The sequence below is a fragment of the Alligator mississippiensis genome, chromosome 8 (genome assembly GCF_030867095.1).
Source record: "Alligator mississippiensis isolate rAllMis1 chromosome 8, rAllMis1, whole genome shotgun sequence".
Lineage (NCBI taxonomy): Eukaryota > Metazoa > Chordata > Crocodylia > Alligatoridae > Alligator > Alligator mississippiensis.
The window spans coordinates 81,381,059-81,407,520 of NC_081831.1; the positions used below are offsets into that span (position 1 = coordinate 81,381,059).

Below are 26,462 nucleotides of genomic sequence, written 5' to 3' on the forward strand. Positions count from 1 at the left end.
CACCACCCCGATGAGGGGACATAAGTCATCAGGACAGCTCCGTCTTGGTATCCTTGCTCAAGGTGGCAGCTGGGAAAAGGGGAAATAAAAGGGCACTTTTTGACCTGAAAATTGGGTATATTTTATATGAAACCAATAGAAGACCGTCTTGTGAGCATTGTGTTTCAGAACAACGTCCCTGAACCGTCCAGCACAGGGACGGGCGTTCGCTGCCACTGGGATGACGCATGGGAAGACTCAGCTGCACTGGTGCCATGCTGCAAAAAAAGAGAATTCTTATTTTTCCAGGAATCCTTGCAGTTTAGACTCGTTTCTGTTGGGATTATGTTCCTCAATCCTTCACCAAAGCAGAGGGCAGTGTGAGGACATGCTAATTCAGCAGTAGTTCATTTAAAGTGCCATTGGCATTTATAGAAAAGGAAGGAGGCACTAGTATTGAGATGTTAGTCTGGGAGCTGAAACAGCCCCGTTCAGGTCCTTGCTTTATTTGTTTCAGGTGTGGCCTAACTTTCTCTCTGCCTTTGTTGCAAAGTGTCCTAACAACACTTACCTTTCAGGATGGGTGTGGGGCTAGATAATTAAAAAATCGTGGTGGTCTTAGATATTCTGCTTAGATTATAGATGTGGAAACTCTCCAGCTTTTTGCATATCCAGTATATGCATATTTGTGTGTGTGTATATATATTTCCTGCCCGTGGCAGGGGACTGGACTTCATGATCTTACAGGTCCCTTCCGGTTTTACAATGCTCTGAGTGTGTGTATGTGTAAAAGACTAATTTTGAAAACTTTTTTTCTTTTTGCATAAAAGTACACAAGTGCTTGAATGTCTAAAAGTCATATTCAAAACCCCTGAGTCTGCATGCTTTATGAGAGTCTTGCAGCTCTCTCCTATTACAGTATCCCTCCATATTGTAATAAATTCAGACTCTGCATTTTCAGGTCTGTGCTCGAAGTACAACTGGCAAATCATCAAGTCTGAACAGCCTCCCAGGACACTGGCTATCTCTAGACTCGTTACCTTCCAGGCTGATTATCTCATTTAACCTGAATTCTCAGGATGACGCAGCCGGGGGCTGAGGGATAAATGAACTCCAGAAAAGGTATTTACTGTTCAGGCAGATCCTTGTGGGTTTCCTGCACTGCTGGGAGCGAGCAGGTGGAATTACCTGTCAGAAACTCGGGCTTCTTCCTACGTGGCATCTGCTGTGAAATGTTTTGGGACCCAAGACTCAGTTTCTTGCTTAAAACAGGGACTTCGGGTGACACGAACTGGCCGGCAGTGATCTTTTGTGGTCTGTGGCCACAGGGGGATGCAGCAAAAGAAATCAGCCTAATTTTGGCAAAGATGATTTAGGGTTGGATGGAAGGAAAAGCCATTTCTGACTGTGACCTAGGGCAACAGGCTACCTCGAGATGTGCTGGAGCATCTTTCCTTGGGCGGTTTAAAGAGACGTGCAGGATGGTCCCTCCGTGCTGGGTGCCAGTTGATTTCCCGCGGTCTCTGCCAAGCCTATCCGTCTGCAGTTCTCAGATTGCTGAACCCGGTCCTGTCCTGTCTGATGTTTCAGGAATGAGTTGGGCTCTGCCCGGCGCCCTGTTTCCACAATCGCAGGGCAGCGGGTGCAGGAAAACTTTGGGAGCGCTGCTCTGAGGGCTCCCCCTGCGCACATCTGCTAATTGAAAGATCAGCGTAGCACAGGGACCGCTAAGATTTGTCTGCATCTCCCACCGGCGGAGTTACCGAAGGCCGGAGGAGTCCCTTCACCCTGGAGCCCAAGGTCAGGTTGTTCAAACTCCAACCTCAAGCCAGTCTCTACCTCTCCTGCTTTTTCCAGGCCTGCGCTCTCCTTCTCAGAGCCTCGTGGTGTGGGGAACAGAAAGCTACGTCTTGCTGTAGGCCGGTGATCACCTCCTGCAGTGCAAACACCCCGCTCTTCCTACCCCAAAGTGAGGTCAGTTTTCTCACTAACCAGGAGACCCCTCTGCCATCTTATTCCAGCCCTTGATCTCAGAAAGACATGCTTTGACGGTGCCTCGCATTTCAGCTCTTTGGCTGGAACGGGACAGGGTGGAGGGGTGTCCTCGCAGGTATTTAGGGCCTTTATTTTTTTGGATGGGGGCAGGTGGGGTGAAATAAAGCAACAAGCTCCACTTCAGGCAAGATGGGTCTGAGCTGCCATCCTAGAGGCGCACCCAGAGCCCGTGCACCGTCACGGCGTAGTCCTCCAGCCCCTACGACCAGAGCTATTCACCTCGGGCTGAGCACGCCACGTCCGTCACGGCGATAAGCAAAGAGGCTCCTCCTGTCTTTGCCCCGTTGCTTCGCTGATTGATTGATTGCCATGGTGTCTCCTGGGTTGAAGGTGACGGTGCGAGGAGGCGCCCATGTGTTCAGGGGCCGCAAAGCTCCCTGGACTCGACATGAAGATGGATGGTCTTGCACGTGCTACTTCCTCGGTCTCTCTCGAGATCTCTCTGAATTAAACATCACCAGCTTCTTTCTTCTTTGCATTTTGAGACTGCACCAGCACCTGGAAATAAGGAGCAGCACGCTGAGATTGGGGGTCATATCTGACACGGCGCGCTGGGTAGCGTCAGGGGCGATGCTCTTATTCACAACTCTCCAGATGTGTCAGATGTCAGTTGTGTTTGTTCGTGGCCAGGTGAGCTGTTCCTGGGCTCTCTTCTATACCGGATATTAGTCCTGTCTTAGGGTGAGAAATCAGTTCAGGGAGGCGTGTTACAGCGTCTGAGAACTGCCTGTTGCGGCATGCGCACACGCAAGGCGTGTTGTCACCTTAGCGTGCGACTGTTGAGAGCAACCACCACAAGAGGGAGCTTCCTGAACACAAACGGCGCTCTTCCTCTGGGGTTTTCCAGATGGTTTTTCTCGGAAAGGCTCTCGCACTGCTCCCGGCGTTGCGTGTAGCGCGCTTGCTTTCTAAGAGACCAAGAACCAAACGCACAGCGGTTTTAGGATTGCGCTAGTGCAGCTGGACCACAGCAGGCTGCAATGGGAATTATCTCGGTAGTTTCAAAAAGGTTTAATCCCAAGGTTAACTCTTCTGACTATCGGCGGTCGGCAGCTCCAGCTGATAGCGCTGGCATTCGTGTGCATGGATCACGGTCGATATTTGGCCCTGAAGATGGTTCCTTGTTATTGCAGCAGCCTCTCGTAACCGTCCTGGGAAGCTCACCATGCCACAGCTCCCCAGGGGCCGGATTGTGCCACTTCCAGTTGAACAACACCCTGAGGCCCCGGGCGGTTTGAAACCACTGGGACTTGTGCAGACGTCGGGCCCCTTGTTCATTTGTTGGGCGGTGGGGATGAGGTTGCACCCCACCTCTCCGAACCGCTTTGGTGACGGGACAGGCTACGTAGGCATGGAGCAGACTTATTATCAAGCGCTAAGGTCATCCCCGCTCCTCGCTCTCAGCGCCGGCCTCTTGCAGAGGGCGATGAACGGGAGACGAGGACCTGACAGCCCACAGCTAAAAACCCAATAAACTTCCATTTCCCCAGCTGCAGATTGGGGTAGTTATAGGGAGCTGCAGCACGGGGCTGTCGTGCAGCTGAGCTAATGTGCTCAGGGCCTTACGACAGCGGCTACTGAAAAACCCCTTTGCACGGCAAAACGTCAGCAATTATTTTTACTAAGAGATCAGGCTGGATTCTGAGAAGCGGGTACAGGAAGAAGACCCACTCAGCCCCCAGCAATTGGACTAGGTTACCAAATATGACTCAATACATCCATGTAGGCTGGGTTGGGAAGAGAGAGAGAAATTAATCCCTGGAGGGTTGAAAAGGTTATCAGTGATCAGAGCTGGTGGTTGTTTTTTCCTTCCCGTCGCTAGTGTGTTTAATTCGCTCCGAGATTCAAGTTCACTGAATAGTTTTGACCCCCAAAAGACGGTGCTAGGTTCCCTGTTACCCCTCGATCTCCTTGCAAGCGAGGCGCGTAGGAGATGCGAGCTTCCACTTGCGACCGATCGCTTCGGAAGCAGTCAGTCAGGGGTAGAGAGTCGCTGGGCCAGGTCAAGGCCGAGGTGCCGGGCTAGGGCAGAGCCAGGAATAAAACCTTGGCCTCCTGACTCCCCGTTCGCTCTCCGCTCCTGTGGCCTTTTCATTTGGGAGCCACTGTAGACCGTGGGAGCGCCGCCAGGAAGCCGCGTGCCTGGTGGGTTTGCAGAGCCCGGAGGTACGTGGCAGCGCCAGGCTGGAAGCATCGCCTAGTCCGGCACCGAGGCAGGATCGAGAGCATCTCTGAGCTTGTAACCCGCGCTGAACAGACCGCTACCCCAATCTCCCTGCGCAGCCTCATCAAAGCCTCGTCGGTGCAAAATGAACAGAGTCCTTCCTCTTGGACTCGGGGGTGACGGGCCAAAGCCCATCAGCAAGCAGTTTGCAGCAACCCTTTAGGTGCTAGAAAACCATCTCCCTCTTTCTCCTCTGTGCTCTCTTCCCTGCATTGAACAAACCCGTTTTTTTTTCAGCTTGTCCTAGGCCCTGCTTTCCTCAGCCTCTTGCCAGTCTCGTCCCTCTCCTCTGCGTCTCTCCAGCTCTTTTGTTCGAGCCCGGTTCTCTGTGACACGGTGCCAAAAAATCAGCGGAGCGCTGCAGCTGGGGCCTCCTCCGTGCCGAGCAGACCCGTGTAATTACCCCCCTCGTCTTACCTCCGGCATGCCTGTTTGCACACCCCAGGGTGACGATTCCCTTTCTCACACAGCCGTGCGGCGTTGACTCACGTCCAGGCAGCCTGTGAGTCACGGCCACGGAGCCTGTCCAGGCGGAGGGGACGTTGGGCACACCCGAACCAGCTGCTAGCTACAGCTTTGCCGCCGGTGCCTCTCACCTCGCCTTGGCCTTTGGGCGTGCGCTCAAATGGGACCCGAACGTGTTGGCTGCAGCCAGGGACGATGGAGCCCACCTGCTTAGGAGAGGGGGGTCTAAACGGACTCTGTAAGGAGTTGGCGGTGACCCCAAAATGCAGCGCAGAAGCCTGCAAAAGGCAAAAACCATGGAGCAAGCAGTCCATGCAGGCAGCAGCTTCTCTCTTTGCCCGTCCCCCAGCCATGCACCCTCACGCCGAGGCTTTGCAGGCTGGAGGGTGGCACTGATCCGCTTGCAGGGGCTGCTCACCACAGGGTGAGGTTTGGGGCTGTCTTCCCAACCCACAAAGCAGGCCAGCCTGAGGGCCACACAGGGGAACAGGCCGAGGGACGGAGCCAGGTATCAGGCGGTCCGAGAGGTTTGGGGACGGGGTGTTGGGCTCCAGCGCGGCGCCAACCCTGCCTCCCCCTGGAAGCAGCACCCAGGGCGCAGGAGCAGAGTTGCCCCGGGGGGTGTAGGGGCAGGACTGAGGTAGCAGAGGGGGCAGCTAATGAAATTCATGCTAATCAGTGCAAATACAGTGGAGTGGTAGCATTCATCCAGCTCCCCCCCATGGTTCCCGGGGGGCCCTTCCTGATGCAGTGATGCCGCTGGGTGTTTGTAACCAAAATTAGAGACAAACCAGACCAAGTTGCCTTCAGCCGATTCACACCAGGGTGGAAAGGGCAACAGGCTGCCATCTGGACTAACGAGCAAGGGTTAGAGCTGATGAGCAAACCGCAGGGGCAAGGCAAGAGGATGCTGGTCATGTGAAGCGGGCTCTTAGCCCTCGCCTGCGTCGTTCCCCCGGGCTGCGTGTCTACAAACGCGGTGAGAAGCAGCCCCTGCCCCAAAGAGCTTGTAGGGCCAGACGGATGAGAGCTGGGCCAGGAAACGGAGGCACGGAGGTGGGGGTGACTTCAGCAAGACTGTATGGCAGGTAGAGCTCTCCTGGCTCCCATCCCAGTACACGTCCCACCCTCCTTCCTGGGGGTTCAGGCTTGTCCCTGCCTGGATGATCCCCTACCCCCATTGCCCAGCCTCTGTGTGTGCACGGCACTGTAGAGACGAGTTTTTGAAATGGGGTGCCGCTCAATTCCCGAGAGGCACGGAGACCGGGGTGCCGGGAGCCCAGTGGAGAATTAGTACTCTAAGGATTCGGGGAGAAGACGAGTCTGTTGAGGGCACGAGGCCTTCCCTGTCCAAAAACTGGAGCCAAAGCACCTTGAAGAGCGGCAACCCATCACCTTTGCTGCGGGTCCTCCAGTGCCCATGCTATGAACGGTGTGCCGGACACGGAGCGGGTTTCGGTGCTCCGGTTTCCCAACTGGGCCACACGCCAGCTCAGAGGAGAGTTTTGTCCATAGAGACTGAAGAGAGCAACATGCAACGTGCTCCACGAGATCTGGTCGTGCCCCGGACGTGGACAGGACGGCTCTTCTCCGGGCTTTGCCACCTGACGTTCAGATTAGTCGAGTTTTGCAGATGGAAAAACTCTGCTTTTGCCACATCTTTTCTGCTACATCGCCTCCATTCCCATATAACTGCATTGCCCCCGGCCCTTCGCGTGGTCCGTAGCAAATGACCCGGGGGGAGAGGACTCCACACCTTCCCAAGCAGGTATTTGCAAGAACGGCTGCCTTTTGCCTGTGCTTCTTCCTAGCACCGGCTTCCCTCGCTTCCAGACTTGCCTCCAAGGAGAAGTCTGCATCCGTGCCGCTGTGACTGCAGCCTTCTCCATCCAACTGAGAGTGAAATTATGTGTGAAAGAAGAGTCGGGGCTCCCTCCCCGCTCGCATTACGACGCCTCCCGCGCTTGCTGCAAGCTCAGCCGCACACTCAAGGATGCTGCATCTCAAAGTCCAGTTTTTGGATGACTCCCAGAAGATCTTTGTAGTCGATGTAAGTGGCGATCACGTTCTTATTGTTTGATGCTAATTAATGAAGTCGTTGCTGTTCTCGAGGGCTGTGTAAGCTTCAGACGGTCTGCGATAGCTTCTGATTTCCGTCTGTGCCGAAACGAACTCGCCGTGCTCTATCCTGCGCGTCTCCCGGGGCCGGGGGTAATGCACCCAAGCCATCCCTGGTCCTTAGTCGTGCATGCTTTAACAGAAGGCTTTGCTCCTCCGGTGTCACCTGTATGAAGCAGCTGTGGTGGAGCTGGGTTTTGGACCAGCGTGGGGGGCGGATATTCATTTTTCTGTCTGCGAACGTAAGCTTTCACGAGGGAGAAATGCCTGAGTCCAGAATAAAAATCTGGACAGGCAGCCAAATTACCCAGGGTGGCGAACATCTGCGTTTGTGCGCTCCCCAGCGCTACGTTACTGAGAAAAACAAAGTGTTTTCCAGCGAGACTCCCGTTCTCCAGAAAACAGCAAGAAAGGATGCTGCTTTTCAGGATGACACTCCCCAAAAGCATGCAGTTATTTAACTAGTCACAGATAACAAATATTAACCTTGAATATATTAGCCTGAAAACCCTGAAGTCTACCTTTAAAGTCTGCATCATGACAGCTTGGTAAGGCAGCTACATGTTACGTGGTATTACTGGATGTATTTCAGAGACATCCCTTTTTAAAAGTGTGATTGAGACTCGTCTGCTGCTTTGCACAGTGAAGATGCATTCAGATATGGCTAACCTAGCTCTCTTTTGGTATCCTCTGACCTCTAGCCAGCGACTGTGTGCTTGTGATTGTAGGTGAAGTTATTTTATTTGAGTTGTATTGCGTTTCCTAGGGTCTATTTTCTTCCATTGTTATAACAGAGATCCTGTGCTGTGCCTCAGTTCTCCCGTTTAGTCTCTTTGCAATGGCAGGTTTGGAAAAAACAGGGATTGCAATGGGAGTCTGTCCTTTGAAACAGCATGACAATAGTTTGATTTGGTTCCAAATGTTAAATGATACTTGAACTTGCAAATGCGGTGTTTTTACCAAACACTGGCTTGCATCGTTAGCCGATCGATGTGGCGAGGGGCAGCTCCTTAGCTGCTGCACTTTTCCTCCCTCTCCCTGTTCTTACACGCACAGGACATTAACAGGACTGTATCTCCGCACAACATGTTATTACAGCAAATAGCTTCCATTAAAGCCACTACTAGCCATTTCCTTTTCTTTCCTCCATGGAGCCGTATTGGAAACCCCTTGCAGGCATTCAGTGCATTTGCGGCTGTTTGGCTGCGATGAATGAGTGGGGGAATTAAGGAGTAACAAAAAGATGGCTTTAGGCAAAGTTTTGGACAGATCTTTCAAGCAACTCGGATGCGACTCTTCCTAGACCCTGGCTGACTTTGGAAAGCTCTTTTGAATGCGCGGTACTTGAATATAATGGGAGGAAGAAATAGAAAGGAGGCCAAAGAGAAGGGGCTTGGCTCCCCACGGGCTTGTGCCTTGTCTAAGCATTGACACCTGGCTTGTGGAGGTGTGGACACCGGGGTCATCGCGCCTGCCCCCCACTCTGATCACATCTCAGGTCTTCCCTCTGGAAAGAAATCAGGCCTTAAAACGCTGAAGCAAAAGTCCCGACTCTTGGCCGACCCTGCCGGAGTCCGGGCAGGTCGTGGGGCTGGACGTGCCGCCCGGTGTTTCACCCCAGCTTTGCAGGGCACTAGCGGGGGCACACACGTGATATGAACAGCCCCTGCGTGTGCATCGTGACGGCTGCCTCGTTTCCCCTCCCAGCTGCAGAGGCAGGAGGGGGTCAGGCTGGCCGGTGCAGGTCCCCATCCTGGGCAAGCCCTGTTGGCTTCTGCCGTGGTCGGGGGCATCGGTGCTGGTCCTGCCCTGTCACGTGGGGGCAGCCTGCTGTGCTGATCCACGGGAAGAGACGTGGCCAGGCCGGCACCAGTGCCCCCTTTGCAGGGCTCCCTCCGCGTGAGCAGCTGCCCCGAATGCCTCCTCGCCCAGCGTGGGCCTGGCATCCTGTGTGCACGGCCAGGCAGCTGGTGCCCTCCTCTGCTGCATCTCTGTCTGGGATAGCCATTGGGCTAGTGCTTTCACCCCAGGCCCCTGCCATGCATCTCCATCTGCCCCCTTCCCTGCATGTGCCCTGCGGTGACTGCTTCATCCCTCCCCAGTTCCTTCATGTTGGTGGCGGGGACTCTGCAGAGCTGCTGGCGCGGCCCCGACATCCCCTACCCCGACGCTCCCGGCCTGGTCCCAGTCCCGGGGCTCTGCACCTCCACCCTCCCCAGGGTGAGTTCAGGGAGTCGGGCCTTGAACACGCAGCAAACGAGGGCTGCGATGGTGCCCCTGGCATGGATGAGCAAAGAGGCCGTGGCGCCAGCAGGGCAGAGAGGTGTGCTATGGTGACCGGAGCCTCAACGAGGCATCGCTGCTGCTCCCGCCGTCCAGATAAAGACGAGGCAAGAGGTTTGCAGCGCTCGCTGCCGCGTTTCCTCGAGCAGTGGGAGGGTCACACACAGCCCCACTAGCCCACTTCCTTCCCATCGCAGGGGCTGGGGGTGGGCAGAGCTCGGGCTCCGCGGCGCTGCTCGCCGGACAGAGGCTGAGAGCCCTGATGGACACGGCTGCAACCACGTCTTACAGCCTGGGGCCGACACGAGTGCACGGCCCCTGGAGCCCCTTTGGGGCAGGGGTCTTCCCGCCCCCGCTGCCCATTCCCGGGCTACCTGTCATTGCAATTAAAGCTGTTCACCACCATCATTTCTGGCTGTGCAGTGATGCAGTCAGGAAGAGGAGTCCGCAGGAGGAAATGTGGTTTAGCTTTTAAACCTGGGTGCTCTGTGATGGGGAGAACTGGACCCTGACCGCTGCGAGGCATTGATGGGTGCACGGGCTTGCTTGGGCTGTGCTGCCAGCCACGGTGAGGTGCAGTGCGGTGCTCCTCTCCTGGGGGCCCAAGTCCGTGTGGCCCCCTCTCCAGGTGCCCCTTGCAGCACCTGTGCCCTCGACAAGGACGAGGAGGCCAGATCTGCCCTTGCCAGCCGGCAGCAGCACAACACCACGTCTCTGGGCATGTTTAGCGACAGCCCTCGATAGGCCGTGGATGTCCGTCCTGCGCCGCGTGGCACGTGCTGCGGTGCGCAGGTGTTCGGGGGTGCCGCAGAGCCCCGCAGCACAACCCAGGGGGAGGCAACAGCTCCAGCATGGACGGCTTGAACGCTGCAACATTTCAGCATGATAGCGTTGCTTCCCCTCGTGAGCTGGTGCTTGCGAGGCGAGCTGGGAGCGCTCCGGCAGCAAGGCTGTTATTAGGCTGTCACCTGGCTAGCAATTTGAGCCGCGCGAGGGGCGGCCCGGGCTGGCTGCGTGCGTCAGGCATGTGCGCGTGAGTTAAAATGAGCAGTTGCAGCGCCGCAGTTGCCCCGCGTCCCTCTGCGGGGGGCAGGGGAAGCTGCCAGCGCGCGGCTGGCGGGCCAGGCCAGGCTCCATCGATGGATGTGCAGCATGCAGAAGGCAGCCAGCCGCTTTCCTGGGGGGTTTTGCTTCTGCTTTTGCTTTAGCACCCACCGTGGTCCCTTTCTAGCTGGTTTGTATGGGGTAAGTTAATACAGCAGGCCTAAAGCCCAAGAGGGTGGCTTGTATTGCAGCCCCTTTTCATAGACATTGGAGAGAAGTAGGGTTGGAAGGGACCTCCACGGGTCATCGCTCTTATTCGGTATAGGGGAGAGCTTGAAGCTGTGCTAAGAAAAGGGGAGACGTGGCTTGGTAACAAAGTTAGCAGGGGCTGGGCATCATCAAATGATAGAAAATGAGGGTTGAAGGGAGCTCAGGAGGTCACATCCAGTCCAACCCCTGCTCCAAGCAGGACCAGCCCCAACTAGATCATCCCAGCCAGGGCTTTGTCTACCTGGGTCTTCAACACCTCCAAGGATGGAGACTGCACCGCCTCTCTGGGGAGCCTGCTCCACTTTGCTACCCTCCTAACGAGAAAGTTTTTCCTAATATCCAACCTCCACTCCCCTTGCTGCAGCTGGAGCCTATTGCTCCTTGTCCTGTATCTGCTCCCACTGAGACCAGCCCAACTCCATCCTCTTTGCAACCCCCCTGCAGGGATGTGAAGGCTGCTATTCAGTCCCCTTCGGTCTTGGGTTGTGTTCCCACCTCTGCCCTGAATCCTCAGCCTGGTCCAGGTTACCCCACGAGTGCACGTGTGTAATTCCCACGTCCAAGGTGCACGGCGGTCGGGGGCACCGGGCACAGAGCTGCCCAGCCCTGTCGCAGCTGGCGGGAAGCGGTTGGATGCTCCGGTCTCTGCTTCCAGCCAGGGCCTGGGGCTTCCACCCTCAGAGCGGATGGGTCAGGGCCCTGGGGCACGTCGGCAGCTCCGGGCTCTCCTAGTCCCACCTTGCAGGCGTCTGAAACGAGTGCCCCGTGTCTGGCCTATGTGAGCAGGGAGCGCGGCGCTGATGAACCCCCCAGGACCCAGCGTGGCTCCTTGATATCTGGAGCAGAGCCCTGGTACCAGGTACCGGGCTCATCTGGGCATATCGGGGGGGGAATTCGGCGCCCAAACCCCTTAGGAAGCCTCCAGCTCCCAGGGTTTTGTGCAACTCTAGCTGTAAAGCAGGAAGCGTGCGGCCAGTGCCGCTGGCAGCTTCCTCCCATCGCAGCCGGCGCCTCGTCCTCTCCTCACTCCCGCGACTCTCACCATAAGGCAACATCACCGGGCTCCCAGCCCGTCGGGCCCTTTCCTAGCCGGCCCCCCACGCGCGCGCCAACAACAAGTTGCGCAGGTTGGCTGTTCGTTTCCAGCCTGCTGTTTAATTAAACGCTTTTGCCATGGCAACCCCCAGCTCACATGATATTTCCATATGCTAATGCCGCATGCGGAGCAATTGTCTTCAGGAAACATCACGGCATTGTCTGAACAAATCTGCCTCCGAAAACAGCTTCTTAAAGAGGCGCTGGAAGAAAACGAGATGCCTGCCAGCTTTCCTGTTGGTTTGGTTCATTTTTGTTGGGTTTTTTTAAACATACCGAATTTCTGGGAGCTGTGGAGCAAAAATGGTTAGTTTACTCTTGGCTCGGGAGCTCGTCGTCCCAAGAGCTGAGCCGATGGCACGCGGCAGTTCTTGCTTCCTCTGAGTGCAAGGCGGAGGCAGCGATGCTGTGTGCAAGACTTTGCCTCTGTGTGCAAGGCGGAGGCACCCAGTGGTAGTTAAACTAAGGCTTTGCCCTCGAACTGGTGCCCATTTTTGGTGAAAAAGGGGATATTTGTCTTTGCTCCAAAAGTCATTGCTTGGGCACTTGTCAGAAACTCTGGACTGCTTCAAGGGGGAGTCTTCTGGTGCCCACGGGGCAGGTACCGGGTACAGGATGAGCTGCACTGCAGTGAAGGTGGAGGGGGGCACCTGTGGGATGCTTTGTAGCTAAGCCAGCCCATGCTTCGTGTGGAAGGAGGTGACACAATTGGAAATATAGAGCATCCACTTATTGAGAACTCACTTTGAGATGCCTCCCAGGGACCTGGTGCCTGGACGCGCGCACTGATAGATACACGCAGCACCCCAGAGAAACAGGCCTCTCCAAGGTGTCTCCAGAAGGACACCCGAAACGGGGGCTCTCACCGTCACACGTCACAGCTGAAGTGTGCAAAACCAGACAGATGAAACCGTGCCTGTATTAGTCGGTGTGCACTGGGTGTGTGTGCTGTGCATGCATCTGCTCGCACAAGAGCTAGTTTTGCATCATTGGTGCAATTCTCCTGGCTCTACCAGAGTTAATCCTGGGTCTCGCTGGCACAAGCAAGGTCAGAATTGGGCACCAGGTGTGTCTCCTCGAGGCAGGTTGGTAAGAGGCTGGCTGTGGCTGGGGGCTCAGCAGAGCCCGTTCCACGCGGCCTGCCTGGGACAAGGAGCAGGGACGGCCGCGCGAGCAGCAGAGGCCGAAGGCACACCCACCCATCGCCCGGGAACACAAGGCTTTCATTTTGGTGAAAATAAATGAAACAACTGTGTTGAATTTTCCTACAAATCCTTTGTCTGGAACCGAAGCGCACTGGGCACTGTCCCACGCAGCCCATGCGACGCAACAGGTTTTCTTCGTCGCCGCTCCGTATCGATCGGGTTTCTCTCCTGAGCCTGTCGCGGCCTGACTCGCTGCTTCTCACCCTCTTTCTCTTTTTTTGTTCGTTAGCAAAAGTCTTGTGGAAAAGGCTTGTTCAACCTGAGCTGTGGCCACCTCAACCTCGCCGAGAAGGAGTACTTCGGACTGGAGTTTCAAGGCCAGGCTGGGAATAATGTGAGTGATGTGCTTTGATTAAAGCAAAAACCCAACGACCGAAGCATCCCCCTAGGCAACGCCAAGGTTAACCATCTCATTCTTAATATTGCATTCAGGAAAGGGATGTTTCATAACTCTCAGGGCCGCAAAGTCAAGTGCTCCCAGGTTTGGGAGTGCTGGAGTTACCGATCCCGGTGGGACCGTTGCTCTGCCCCTTGGTCCAGATGCACGCGGCTGCTGTCTTTAAGGACAAAGTCACCCGTGCTGCTCCGGTCCCTTCCCAGAGTCGGAAATGGTTCGAGTTTAGCAAAGTGACACGCATCCAAAACCAGGGGCTTAGCATGGAAAACATCAGGCAACCTTTGCTACTGGCTTGGCTTAATGGAATAAGGGCAGCAGCCCGTGGTAGTCACCGATCCCTCCAGCGAGACCGTCACTGCTCCGAAGTTCACAGACAGCGGGTGAAGGAGGCAGAGCCAAGAATACAGCCCAGGTGTCCCCGTCCCTAGCGCCGCACCCCAGCTGCAGGCCAGCCCGGCTGGCAATGGGGAAAATGGAGAGCCGTGCTCTGCCCCGTGGCCCTGCCAGCATTTGCTCATGGAGCCGCGTTTCTGCCACCCCCGTCTCTTAGCATCATTTGCACTTTGCTTGCTAGCGAGCCATCTGGAGACAATAGCTGCGCGCTCAGTCTCGTGGGAGCGCCCCAGGGCACGCTCCGTCCAGCTCCCAGTCGAGGAGCTGCTCTCCATCGGGGCAGGGGAAGGGGAGGGCGTCTTCTTTGTGCACAGAAATCTCACCCCGTGGGATGCCCCAGCCTCGTGCCGGGCTGCTCGTAAAGGGAGGAACTCCGTCTCGAGCAGAGCAGGCCTCGTTCTTCCCCTGCAGATGTGCCACGAGTGAACGGGGCCGTCTCCAAGCTACACGGGGCTGGTCGCGACTTTGCTCCTCTCCGGGCATCACCCCCGTCCTGTCCAGCCGGCCTTGCCGCTTTGGGCGCGCGTCGTAGGAGCAGGCTTAGTGCTCGGTGACTTGTGTTCACCCCTGTCTCCCTCGCTGTCGTTGCAGGTGTGGTTGGAGCTGCTCAAACCCATAACAAAGCAAGTGAAAAGTAAGTGTCTCAGGGCGAGAGCCAAGCCAGGCTTGGGTGTCTCGCTTCGTCCTGGCGTTTCCTTTAAAACCCCCATGAAAGTTGGCCTGCCTTGTACCCATTCAGAGCCGGGGTGCTCCAAACGCTCGGTTTTCTGGTCCAGTTTTCAGGGGGGTTATGGCCAAGGCAAAGTGTTTCCCCGGGTCTGGGCAATGCTTCCCAAATGCACCGAGTGAAGCCGTGCATCATCAGGCTGCCCTGAGCCACGGCTGTTCACCATGCCCTGTCCCGTCGGGAGAGCCCCGGGCGCCTCTGTGGCCAAAGCTGGGTGCCAGCCCCTGCTTTTGCACCCCAGGTCTCGGGCTCCCTGCCCCCCGAGGCAGCCGGGCATCAGGCTGCTCGTGTTGTGCCAAGAGGCTCAGCCCCCGGGTTGGGGTCCCCGTCACCCCGTGCCAGTGCCCTTCTGTGTCCCTGTGTGCATGCGGCGAGGGGACCCCCAAAGCGCGGGTGTAGCAGATGCCGGGGGGGGGGGGGGGGGGTGTTACAGCACAGTCCCGTGCCCGCAGCCCGACGGGCCTGATCCTGGGGGGTGACTGATGCCGAAGAGGAGCTGCACCTGTCCTGCGCAGGCTCCATCCAGCCTGGTGCTGAGCACTGTGCTCCAGTCCAGCCAAGCTCCCCCTGCTTCGTTCGGGGCACTGGCCTGGCGAACGCAGCGGCTGGCCCACGGGCACCGTCCCGCCAGCCCCGGCTCGGTCGGGACGCACGTGCTGACTCCCCGGGCTTGCGGCGCGTGTGCAGAGATGTGTGAATGTGCTCCCCAGGCGCTGGAAAGCAAACTTATGAGGATGTTGTGTTTTAAGATCCTAAGGAGATTCTTTTCAAATTTATGGTGAAATTTTTCCCAGTGGACCCCGGCCACCTGCGAGAAGAGCTGACAAGGTACAGTCCTATTCCCAATCACTGGGGTTTTGGGGGGTTTTTTTTTACATAGCTTCCAGTCTTTATGGGCTGCAAGGGGCTGTTGCGTGCGTGCTTTGTTAGAGGAAATAATGCAATGTCTTCAGACTAAAGAGACGCCCCCTGCCACCCTCTCCCACCAGGAGCACAGCTTTGGGCTTTGCAAAATTGTCTTTCTATTGCTTTATAAAGCAACAAACCAGTGCTCTGCCCAGTCCATTGGCTTTGGTTGCTAGAAGGCAGTGCACATGCAGAGCCGAATTGTATGGGCTGCACTGTTCCCCTTTAGCGCACGTTGTGTGCTGTTAGGAAGCGATGACGTGTGTGGCCCTTGCATCACAAACACGAGTCTGGGGTAAAACCCAAGCTGTTTTCGGCTGGGCAGCTGCAGACAATTTGAACCCAAAGCTCTGAGTGGCACGAACTGCGCTCTTTTGATCCCAGAGGTGTGTTAACTCTGAAGCCTACAGATGGACACTCTGACCTTGCTGCTACTTTTTTGGCTGATGAAACACCCAAAGGATGTGCTTTCTCTGCCACCCTGGGAGTGGGGCGAAGGGGTCCGGTGTCCCGTTTCTGCCCGAGATCACCGGCACCATCAGCCGGATGGGAGGCATGCAGGGACCTGAGCGGCAAGGGACAGTAACAGGCAGGACGTTGGCGCCACTGACTGCTTTTCTTCCACCCTTGGAGCTGTCTCTAGCCCTCTGCGTGGGGCTGCCCTGAGCCCCCGTGGCAGGACTGGGGGCTGATTTGGGGCAGCATCCCAGGTGGTGATGCCAGGCACAAAGGGCTCCACAAATGCCCTTGCACCACTGCAGTGCATCTCCCGGGCAAGGCTGCTAGCACCGGCTTTGCTCCCAGCAGGGACAAGGAGGCAGGCGGGATCTGCCCTTAGCCCAGCTGCCTGTGTCCCATCCCCTCCAGCCCTTGCTTTGAAGCATGCCAGCAGCCTGGCCATCGGGTTTTCTGCCTGAGCAGACGGCGGCTAGGAGCCAGCTGGCTCGTGGGCTCAGGAAACCACGCTCTCCCGCCTTCCAGATACCTGTTCACCCTCCAGCTCAAGAAGGACCTGGCCGTGGGGCGGCTCCCCTGCAGCGAGAACAGCGCGGCCTTGCTGGTGTCGCACCTTCTGCAGTGTAAGCACGGCCGGCTCGGGCCACGCTCCAGGCGGGAAGCGCGGGGTGGCACCCCCCACCCCAAATGTGGGTTAGGCTGAAAGACTGGAGCAGTCTCCAGGAGCTTGCTGGAGAGCCAGAGGTGGGGGGCGGTGGGGGGTCGTACCGAGACCTATTACTCTAGGTACCTTCGCCCACTCCACCCTATTAGCGTCCAAACCAGGTGACAGGGGAGGACACACGGCACATTTCTCCCAAATTATTCGGTGGTGGAGGTGGTGGGAGTGGAGCAACTGAACAGCCGTGCGCTGGGGTCAGCTGAGCTTGAGGCACGCAGGTACCGGGCACCTGCGGGGCTGCACCTCTCCAGTGACCGCCGCTCAAGGCAAAGGGGGCCTGTCCTTGAGTGGCCAGGCACGGATGGCAGCCTCCTCGGCCGAGCCACGGCCCTAACCAGCACCCTCCATCTCGGGCTGCAGCGGAGCTGGGCGATTTCCACGAGGAGGCGGACCAGCAGCACCTGGAGACACACAAGTACTTGCCCAACCAGGACAGTCTGGAGAACAAGATCATGCACTACCACCGGAAACACATGTGAGCCCCCAGCCCTCCGCCCTGACATCCTGCACGGGGGGGGGGGGGGCCACGGGGGGGCAAGTGGGGGAACGGTCCATAAGGACCACCTGGGCATGAAGATGGTTTTACAGAGCATGCACAGCTACTGACAGAGGACCTGGGCGGGGGGGGGTGTGTGTGTGTGTGTGTGTGTGTGTGTGTGTGTGTGTGTGTGTGTGTGTCCAGCCCCCTGCACCAAGCAGGAAAGACAAGTGGGGTCGGGTGACCAGAGTAAAGTGACTGTCTAGTCTCCTCTTGAAGATTTCCAGGGTGAGCTAGATAGGTATGTGTGTGTGTGTGTATATATATATATATATACACACACACACACACACATACATAAACACACGTGTATATATATAGAGAGAGAGAGAGAGAGAGAGAGAGAGAGAGAGAGGGAGAGAGCACATACACTATACACACACTCTCTGTATGTGTGTGTGTGTGTGTGTGTGTGTGTGTACTGTATACAAACACACACACATATATATAAAGAGAGAGAGAGAGAGAGAGTGTGTGTGTATGTGTGTGTGTGTGTGTGTGTATAGGTACCTATCTATCTATCTATCTATCCATCTATGTGTGTGTGTGTGTCTTTCTTTCTCTCTCTCTCTCTCTCTCTCACACACACACTATCTATCTATCTATCTATCTATCTCACCCTGAAAAACTTCAAGAGGAGACCAGACAGTCACTTTACTCTGGTCAGCCGACACCACTTGTTGTTCCTACTTGGTGCAGGGGGCTGGACCCCATGCTCTTCCAAGGTCCCTTCCAGCCCCTGACAATCTGTGAATATATATTTAATATAGATCTATATCTAGATATAGATATAGATATGTGCAAGTGTGTATGTATGTGTATACACACACACACACACACACACACACACTATGGATATGCAAGTATGTGCATGTACGTGCATGCAAGTATGTGTGTATGTATATGCACGTGTGCATGCATGCATGCATGTCTATATGCACACGTGCATACACACATGCATCTGTACAAACGTGTGTATATGCATACGTGTGTGTGTATGCATGCATGCGTACATGTGTGTGTGTGTGTGTGTGTGTTTGTGTTCTGACAAGTAACATGTACCCCTCTCATCACTCACCTCTTCCTTGCCCAGGGGGAAGACGCCGGCCGAGTCCGACATCCAGCTGCTGGACATAGCCCGGAAGCTGGACTCCTACGGGATCCGACCTCACCCAGCCAGTGATGGGGAAGGGACGCAGATCAACCTGGCTGTCACGCACATGGGGGTCCTGGTGCTGCGGGTAAGGACAGCACCCTCCCTCTCCCCCTCCTCCCCGCGTGCCCCCCAGGCCGTGGCGGCCACGTGTCCTGGATCCCACCCTACCCTGGAGCCCCTTCCAGGCCTAGGTCTGGTTCTACCGCTTGGCTGCACTGTGCAGCGCTGGCGCTGGCTGCCAGGCTCCCTGCTCCACACGCCTGCTTGCTGCTGGCCTGCTGCCACGGCCCTACACGCCACCCACCCGCGTGCCGACCTAACATGCCAGCCTCTGCCTCTCCGGCCGCAGCGGCCTGCGGCTGTGGGTTGTCTCCACTTTGGGAGCTGTGTTTGTCCCTTGTAAACGCCGGTGTCGCTCTGTCAGGCTGGCGTGTCGCGGGGCTGCTCCACTCACACGCACCGTGTAATCTTCCAGCAGAAATAGCCACCTCGTGCCCAGGCAGCTTTGCCATGCTATAATCAGGATGTATTTGCAGCGTAACTACAGGCTTCTGCGGTCTCTGCGTGGTCCAGCCCCAGGACTGTGAGGTGTCTTGCACCCAATGACACACCATCATTATTGGCGCCCTGTTACTAATTAGCACTGCTTAGCCAGAGCCTAAGTGAAGCATTACACTCCTTATTGGCATACAAACGACTCCGTGCCATCCACGTGTGGAAGCGCACAGGCCTGGTGTGGGTTTACAGTTTTGTGCACAGGTCTGGGTGCAGATGCAGCGGGGGACATAGCGATGCTCCAGAGAAGGGCAAGAGGGGCGAAGACGAGGGGGATGGAGGGGCTTCCCTATGTGGAGACACTAAGGAGGCCAGGCCTGGTCTGTTCAGGAAGGAGATGCATGAGCAGGGGCGTGAGGAGGGTTTACAAAACACCTAATGGTGAAGAGCACGCCAGTTGGGACAGTCATTTATTCTCCCTTTCAGCATCCGCGCTCTGCCGCGCTGTGACACAGGAGACTGAGCCAGTGCATGGCAGTGCTTATGGTCTTAAGTAAAGGCATGCATGCAGCAGGTGGGACCTGAGCATTAAGTCACTTGCCCAGCTGGCTGGGACAAGAGTGTCCTGACGTTGCCAAGGCCCGATCCTGCACCCAGGGGCTTGGGGCAGAGCCCACTGCAATTAATGGAGGGTGGGGAATGGTCTTTGCATCAGTGAAGTGGTCCTTGGGTCAGGTCCTGAGCACTCAGCAGACCCAGCGTTTGCCCCCTGCTTGTCCCTGCCCCGCCTGCCTCCCTCACGGGCGCTGGAGGGGTGCAAATACCCAGCTGGGAACCAGCCTGATGCCAGCAAGGGCATGCAGAGCCCGCTGGGAGGGTGCCGGGGCCCTTGAAGCTGCGGTAACTGGGACTCTGCCGTTGCAGGGCAACACCAAGATCAACACCTTCAACTGGGCCAAAATCCGGAAGCTGAGCTTCAAGCGGAAGCATTTCCTCATCAAGCTGCACGCCAACGTCTCCGTGAGTAGCAGGGCGCTGCGGTGCTGGGCCTCCGTGGGCTCTGCCACAGCGGTCATGCCATGCTGCCCCCGGGGTCCTCAGCTGCGGGGTGAGGTCTCCTCTCCCTGCCTCAGGATGCTCTGAGGTGTGGGAGCTTGGATGAGCCCAGCCTGCCACGCCGTGCAGCCCTGGCTAACCTCCGATGCCAGCCAGGGCCGGCCTGGACACATCGGGGCAGGTGCCACTCAGTGGTTTCCAGCCCTTTGCCATGCGCTGCCCCATGTGTCACACGTGTGTTCCCCGCAGGCACTGTGCAAGGACACTCTGGAGTTCAGCATGGCCAGCCGGGACGCCTGCAAGGCCTTCTGGAAGACGTGTGTCGAGTACCATGCCTTCTTCCGGCTCTCCGAGGAGCCCAAGTCCAAGCCCAAGGCGCTGCTGTGCAGCAAGGGCTCCAGCTTCCGCTACAGGTGACTGCCGCGGCTGTGTCCCGCGAGCTCTGGGGCACCCTTGAGAGCAGACGACGCGCGAGGGGCGCGCACCTGTGGGAGGAAGCCAGTGAGACCTACCTTGAACTTCCCATGGGGCCACAGCCCATCACCAGGGGTGGATTTTGCAAAGGTGCTGGGGGCGGGGGGTGCAGCTGGTGAGGTGCATCACCCTATGTAACACAACACACATTTTTTTTTCTCTGAATAAGAAGAAACTAAAAGCTTTACTAACACGCCAAGGGCCTAGGATGGCAGGTTTCAGGTTAGGATTGCAGCAAAAACCACTGGGATGTCATTGGCACGGGTTAAAAACAACCTGCAGGGCTGTGAAATAGGAGCAGTGTGACCAGGAGGAGCCAGCAGACAGCGGAAGGGCAGAGCAAAGGCCAGCGGGATGTGGGGCACATCGAGACCATTACAAAGAAGGGGGGGGGGGGGCAGGGTCATTAACGCCTGCGGAGTGAAGAGTTTAGCAGGAATCAGGGAGACGATAACGAGCCCTGCAGGCGACTCCCTCAGTGCTGCTGGACTTGAAAGGCCACTGACTTTGCCAGGCAGCTGTTTTTAAAGGTTGGGTGGAGCAGGGCATCCAAACTGGGGCATGCGCTGGTGTGGATCTCGCCCCCTGCCACTGCAGAGGCCAAGCTCTACCTCCGTCGGCTCCTGCCTTGGCCAGCTGGCCCGTGACCTGAGGTTATCGCTGCGCCAGGGCCTGCAGGATTTGCTCACACGTGCTTTCTCTGGCAGCGGGAGAACCCAGCGGCAGCTGCTGGAGAACGGGAGCAAAGGGAAACTACGGAGCCTGCCCTTTGAGAGGTACTGGGGGGTGGTCAGGGCAGCAGGGCAGGGGCAGTGGGGTGCCCGTGTGCCTGACGTGTGCCTCTCGGCTCTGCAGGAAGCACTGCGCCGCCCGCTACAGCGAGAGGCAGTGCCGCTCCTCGCCGGACCTCCTCACCGACGTCTCCAAGCAGGTAGGACGTCCCCCCAGCCTGCTCTGCACAGCCCATGTGAACATGGGAGCCTGGGGGGCACCGAGTCCAGCCTGTGCCATCGCAGCCCCTTGCTGCCAGCCAGTCCTGGATGCTTCCCCGCCAGCCTCGCAATGGAGATGACCGACACCCTTAATGCAGGGCAGCCCCCAGGCTGCTCTTAGGGGCAGCAGGATCGGACCCAGAGCAGCCATGGGTGATGCTGTGCAGTGCGGTAGCCCCCGCCTCCCTGCTGCCTGGCCTCACACCCCTCCCCGCCCCGGGTGCCCCACAGGGAACGTCATCCTTGGTGACACACAGACGTCACCCACGTGGGGCATGCATGCACCCACCCCTTGCTTTGTCAGAGGGAAAGGAGGCCCCCCCCCTGCACCTGCACACACCAAAGCCTCACACCCACACGGAGTTCTCTCCTGTGCACGTGTGTGTGAACACACACACACAGACGAATATGAGAGCTCTCTCACACACACACACACACACACACATACATGAGTACACGTGTATATGGAGCTCTGTCTCCCAGACAGCTCTCTCTCTCTCTCTCTCACACACACACACACACACACACACACACACACGGAGCTCTTGTGCATGCACACACACATATATGCACAGAGCTAGTGCACATGTACAAGTGCACACACAGAGCCCCCACATGCACGTGTATGCACACATACACGCACACAAGGACACAGGGCTCATGCACATACACGGAGCTCTTGCATGTACGCGCGCACACATGCAGAGCTTTTGTATACACACACACACACACACACACTTCATGCATGTACACACACACAGATGTGCGCATGGAGCTCTACCTCTTGCACACATGCACAGAGCTGTCACACATGGAGCTCTCTTTCTAACACATGCATGCACAGAACTTGTTCATACTCATGCATGTGCATGCACACACACATACATGGATCTCGCTTGCACATGGATGGCACTTGCTCTCACATGCACATTGCACACACGCATGCATATTGTGGGCCTCTAGGGCAAGTGAGGTGGTCAGATCCCCAGGGAGAAAGGCAGCCCTGCCCCTGAGACCTCCCCCCCGCTTGCTGCACCCTCACAGTGAGGCTCTGCACCAAGGCAGCTGCCCACTGGTTGAGCTACCTTGCAGGTGGTTGGTGGGGGGGGGGAATGGGACAGGTATTGTACATACATTTGCATTTGTGCACACATGTATGTTTGAGACAGAGCGTGAGTGTGCATGAGCACTCTGTGCATGAGAGCTCAGTGTGTTTGTGCATGTGCATGTGTGAGAAAAAGCAAGTGAGCAAGCTCCATGTATGTATGTATGCAGGTACGTGTGAGTGTATATGTGAGAAAGAGCACGTGCACTATCTCTGTGTGTGCGCGTGTGTATGTGCATGTGGGCAAGAGTGCTCTTTGTACATGTGCACATTTGAGAAAGCCTGTGAATGTATGCGGAGTTCTGTGTGTGTGTGTATGCACGTGTGTGTGTGTGTGTGTGTGTACACACACACACACACACACACACACACACGTGTGTTTGGCTGATAGGAGGTGGGGGCTCCGGGGCTGAGGACACGTGCCTGCCTGTCTCCCCAGGTGGAGGACCTGCGCCTGGCCTATGGCAGCAGCCGGGGCTGCTACCGGGCAGCCAACGGGGCACACGCCTCGGCACCCACGCTGGACATCCGGCGCCGCAACTCGGCGGTGGAGGTGACCTTCGCGGCCGAGCTGGAGCGCTCCCGGCCCGAGGCCGACCCTGCGCGGCTGCCCCACTCCTGCAGCAGCGCGGCCTTCCCCTGGGTCTACGCCGAGCTGGAGCGCGAGCGTGACTGGGAGCTTGCCGAGGCCTTGGGCCCGAGGGGCCCCCTCACCTCCTTCCAGCCCAGCCACGGCAAGAGCACGTCCGTGGGCAACATGCGTGAGGCAGCCGCCCGCCCGCTAACCTACACCGACGTGCCCTATGCGGCCCCGGAGCCCGTGGCCCCGCAGGTCTTCTTCTACGTGGACAGGCCTCCAGCGCTGCCGCGACTCAGCCCCACGCCGGCTGCCACCGAAGAGGCCACGAAGATGTCCGCAAGGCCCTCCAAGCGAAGCCCGAGCCTGGCCAGGATGTGGGAGCCTATGCTGGACCCGCTAGCCCAACCAAGTGGCAGCAGCATTAGCCCCGAGGAGGAGGAGGAGAGTGGTGCCCTGGGCGGCACCGACTACGGCATCCAGGAGCAGTCGCCCAAGCGGTCGTGGAGCCAGTCGGACATGAAAACCCTCCGCTTCCCCTACAGCTCAGAGTTTCGGCCGCTTGGCCCCTGCCCCGCGCTCACCAGCCGCAAGGCCATGGTGCTGCGGTACGTGCTGGCCCCGCCACCCCCCGCAGAGCGGTACGTGGGCAGCGGCACCGAGTCCAGCGACTCCGACCCGGACCTGCTGGCCACCGACTACGGGGTGCTGTACGGGCGGGTGATGCGATCGCCCCTGACCCGCGTGCGACTGTCCTCTGGCAGCCTCCAGCTGGATGAGGAGGACGAGGAAGTAGCCGCGGCCACGGGCGGCGCCGAGAGCAGGACGGCACCTGGCACATCCAGTTATTACACCTAAGGGGCAGGTGGAGCACAGGGCAGGGGCTGGTGGGTTGTTGGTGTTGTGCAAGTGCAAGTAGCTGTAGAGGATGTGGTACTGAGGGCCACGCAGAGCACCCACTCCTCGTATCTCCCCCTCGTGCCCCGGTCACGGACCAGCTGCAGGGAGCCTGCATGGTGGAGACCCCCATGCCCTTCCCCGTGCTGGTCGTGGTGGAAAGTATCGAGAGGCGCAGGTGTGATAGTTTCCTTCAGCTCCAGGAGCTGAGAGATGATGGCACTGACGAGAGCGGCAGAAGCTTGCGTTCAATCGGGGACGCGTCGAGAAAGCTTGTCCCCAAGAAAGGCAGAGGTGCGTGGGGCTGCACAAGTGTCTGGGTTAAAGCCCTAGTACTACCCTGCATCCCCCGCAAACCTGCCCGCTGCCTGGTCCTCGAGCAATTCCCACCTTGGCATCGCTCTGCTGGCTCCAGTTCCAAGAGGAGCTGAATCCCAGCTCCCTCGGCCCCAGCCCTCTGCCTTCCACCAAACAGGAGCCTCCTGCCCCTGGGCTTGCTGGAAGGAAGACAACAGCAGCACCCCCATCCCACCCCACCTTCAGTCCTGTACCCTACCTCCTGCTCCTCAGCTCTGCACCCTCGGCAAGGCATTATCCAGACCCCTTTGCTTCTAGGGTAGCAGCCACTGCCACGAGCCACATGCACTCAGGCTTGGTCTCAGCTTCCTGGTGGCCCTCAGGGCTGTGCGGAGCAGCAGGAAGGGCTCTGCTTCTGCACCTTGCCCGGAGGGTGGGGAGATGCAGGGTCAAGTCCCCTCTGAAGGAAGAGGGCCTGGAAGGGAGCAGAGGGCCCAAGCACAGCGGGGGGCAGACAGGGGCATTCCCAGCATCATAAGCAGGCAGGGGCAGCTGCACAGAAACCCAAGCCCATGGATCTGCATTGCCTCCCACCCTCCGGGTGCCTATGTGAGGGCACGAGGGGTGGGGGAGTAAACACCCACTGGGGACCATGTCCCATAGGTGCATTTTGGAGACTGGTGCTTGCACATCCCATGGTCAAGGCACTTCAGGTCAGGACTTGCTGCCCAGCTCCGGCTGTAGAAGACAACAAGGCTCGTGTCTCAGACCCCAGTGCACAAGCAGTGCTACCCTCCAAGGGAGATCGGTACCAAAATGCCTTGAAAGAAAAGAGGCTCTTTGCTCCATAGTCATGCGACTTACGGGAGTAGGAAAGGTGGCTGTACCCAGCTGCACACCCATGCTTCCTTCCCCGTTTTCCTGGATCAGACGGGATGCGCTGCCGCAGGGCGAGAGAGAGGAAGAAGCAGCATGTATGCAAACAGCTGTGCAGAGCAGGTTGCTGTTTAGTTGACATAAAAACACAAGTTCTCAAGCGTTTGAGCAGTGCCAACACTGGGAGGGAAGAGGGAACATGCAGAAAGGAAAGAGCTCTTTTCTTAAGTCATTGTACAAATATTGTCCCCAAAACCAAATGACACCTTTTGGAGGGAGGGGGGAAGTGGCTGCAAAACCAAACCAAGAGGGGCCTCAAGCTGCTGGATTCTGTACACACTGTGTACACACACACACACACGCCTGTTGGACTGGACTGTAACAGTAAGCATCTAGGACCACTTTGGTTTAGAGGAGGAGAGCCAGGCCATCCTCCTATGGTTTGCTGGGAGCGCCCTCAATTCAGAGAGAGACAACCTGGCTAACTGGGTAGCACCTTCCCTGGGTGTATTTGTGGCGCGCTGTTCTTTGTGCTACTGCTCGAGAAGCTGGACAATAAATGCATCACAGAAAGGCCACCCTCTTCGCTGCTTTTTTGGTTTTCATTTTCCGGCCAGTGGAGCCAAACCAGCCTCGCTGGAACCGGCACGGCAAATGCCCGGGCGTTGCAGCTTCCTGCTCATTGTTCTGCGAAGGGCGGGTGCGTCTTGGGCACAGGGCACACCCAGGGAAATGGGCAGCAAGCGCTGCAAACACATCTCCATCCCTAGCAGACAGAATAGGACCTGGCAGCACAAAGAGGCAGAGGCAGAAAGGTGAGAGATCATACTTAAAGAAGTGCAATGGGAAGGGTTTCATTCCCAAAATTGGGGAATGCCATGAGGACTTGTGACCTGGGTCCCACTGCCCGTTAGCCTCCCCGCTGCTTGCTGGAGCGCCGAGGAGTGCGTAGGATGAAGGAGCAGTGGTTTACAACACCCTGAACCACTCCAAGCGCATGAGAAAAGGCACCAGGAACCGGACGGTGATGAGGCCTTGTCATCCCCCAGCACTACAAAAAAGGGAAAAAAAAGAAGCTGAAAACCCACCCAGAACGTGTTTCAATTGATCCTGCTCTCCCCCCTAGGAGCACAGGATTGATCCCCACTCCTGCCCTGCCAACTGGGCAGTCTGCAGGCTTCTGATCCCCTCCATCCCTCAGGAGCCAGGATGATCTGGCCTCCCGTCCGTAATCCAGGCAGGATGCCCAGCACTTAAACGCAAGAGAAGGGCTGGTGACCTCGACAGCTGCTATCCACAGAACAAACGCTGAGCGAGGGGGAACAAGGACACACTGACCTATTTTGTTATCAAGGAGCCTGTGCAAAATAAAGTAGGATGCATGGAGACAGGCTGCTTCAGAGGGAAACATTGGTTTAACTGAGGTTACCAAATATACCGCCTGCTTAACAGAAGTATTTAAAATCCCAAGATTAGCAGCAAAAGACCCAACAGACCTTTAGTTCAGACCCCTACATGACTATGGGGAAGTCACAAGATACAACTTTTACACAGCGCTGCAGTAAGGTTTAAGCATGTTTGGGGGTTCAGTCATCAATTCAAATGCTCTACAGTGCACATAATATGCTTCCATATTTTAAAATTAAACCTCGTTTATGAAA

General features: G+C 57.0%; 1 protein-coding gene across 1 annotated transcript; it reads left to right on the plus strand.

Moving 5' to 3' along the window:
• The first annotated feature begins 1,556 nt into the window (after window positions 1-1,556).
• Window positions 1,557-25,373, plus strand: FRMD7 (FERM domain containing 7). The gene is made up of 12 exons (XM_059732913.1): window positions 1,557-6,773; window positions 12,968-13,072; window positions 14,120-14,162; window positions 15,005-15,083; window positions 16,143-16,240; window positions 16,699-16,813; window positions 17,970-18,117; window positions 19,452-19,547; window positions 19,833-19,996; window positions 20,765-20,833; window positions 20,913-20,988; window positions 22,594-25,373. The coding sequence occupies exons 1-12, from the start codon at window positions 6,717-6,719 to the stop codon at window positions 23,587-23,589; spliced, it is 2,046 nt and encodes a 681-aa protein (XP_059588896.1). The 5' UTR covers window positions 1,557-6,716; the 3' UTR covers window positions 23,590-25,373.
• The last annotated feature ends 1,089 nt before the right edge of the window (window positions 25,374-26,462 follow it).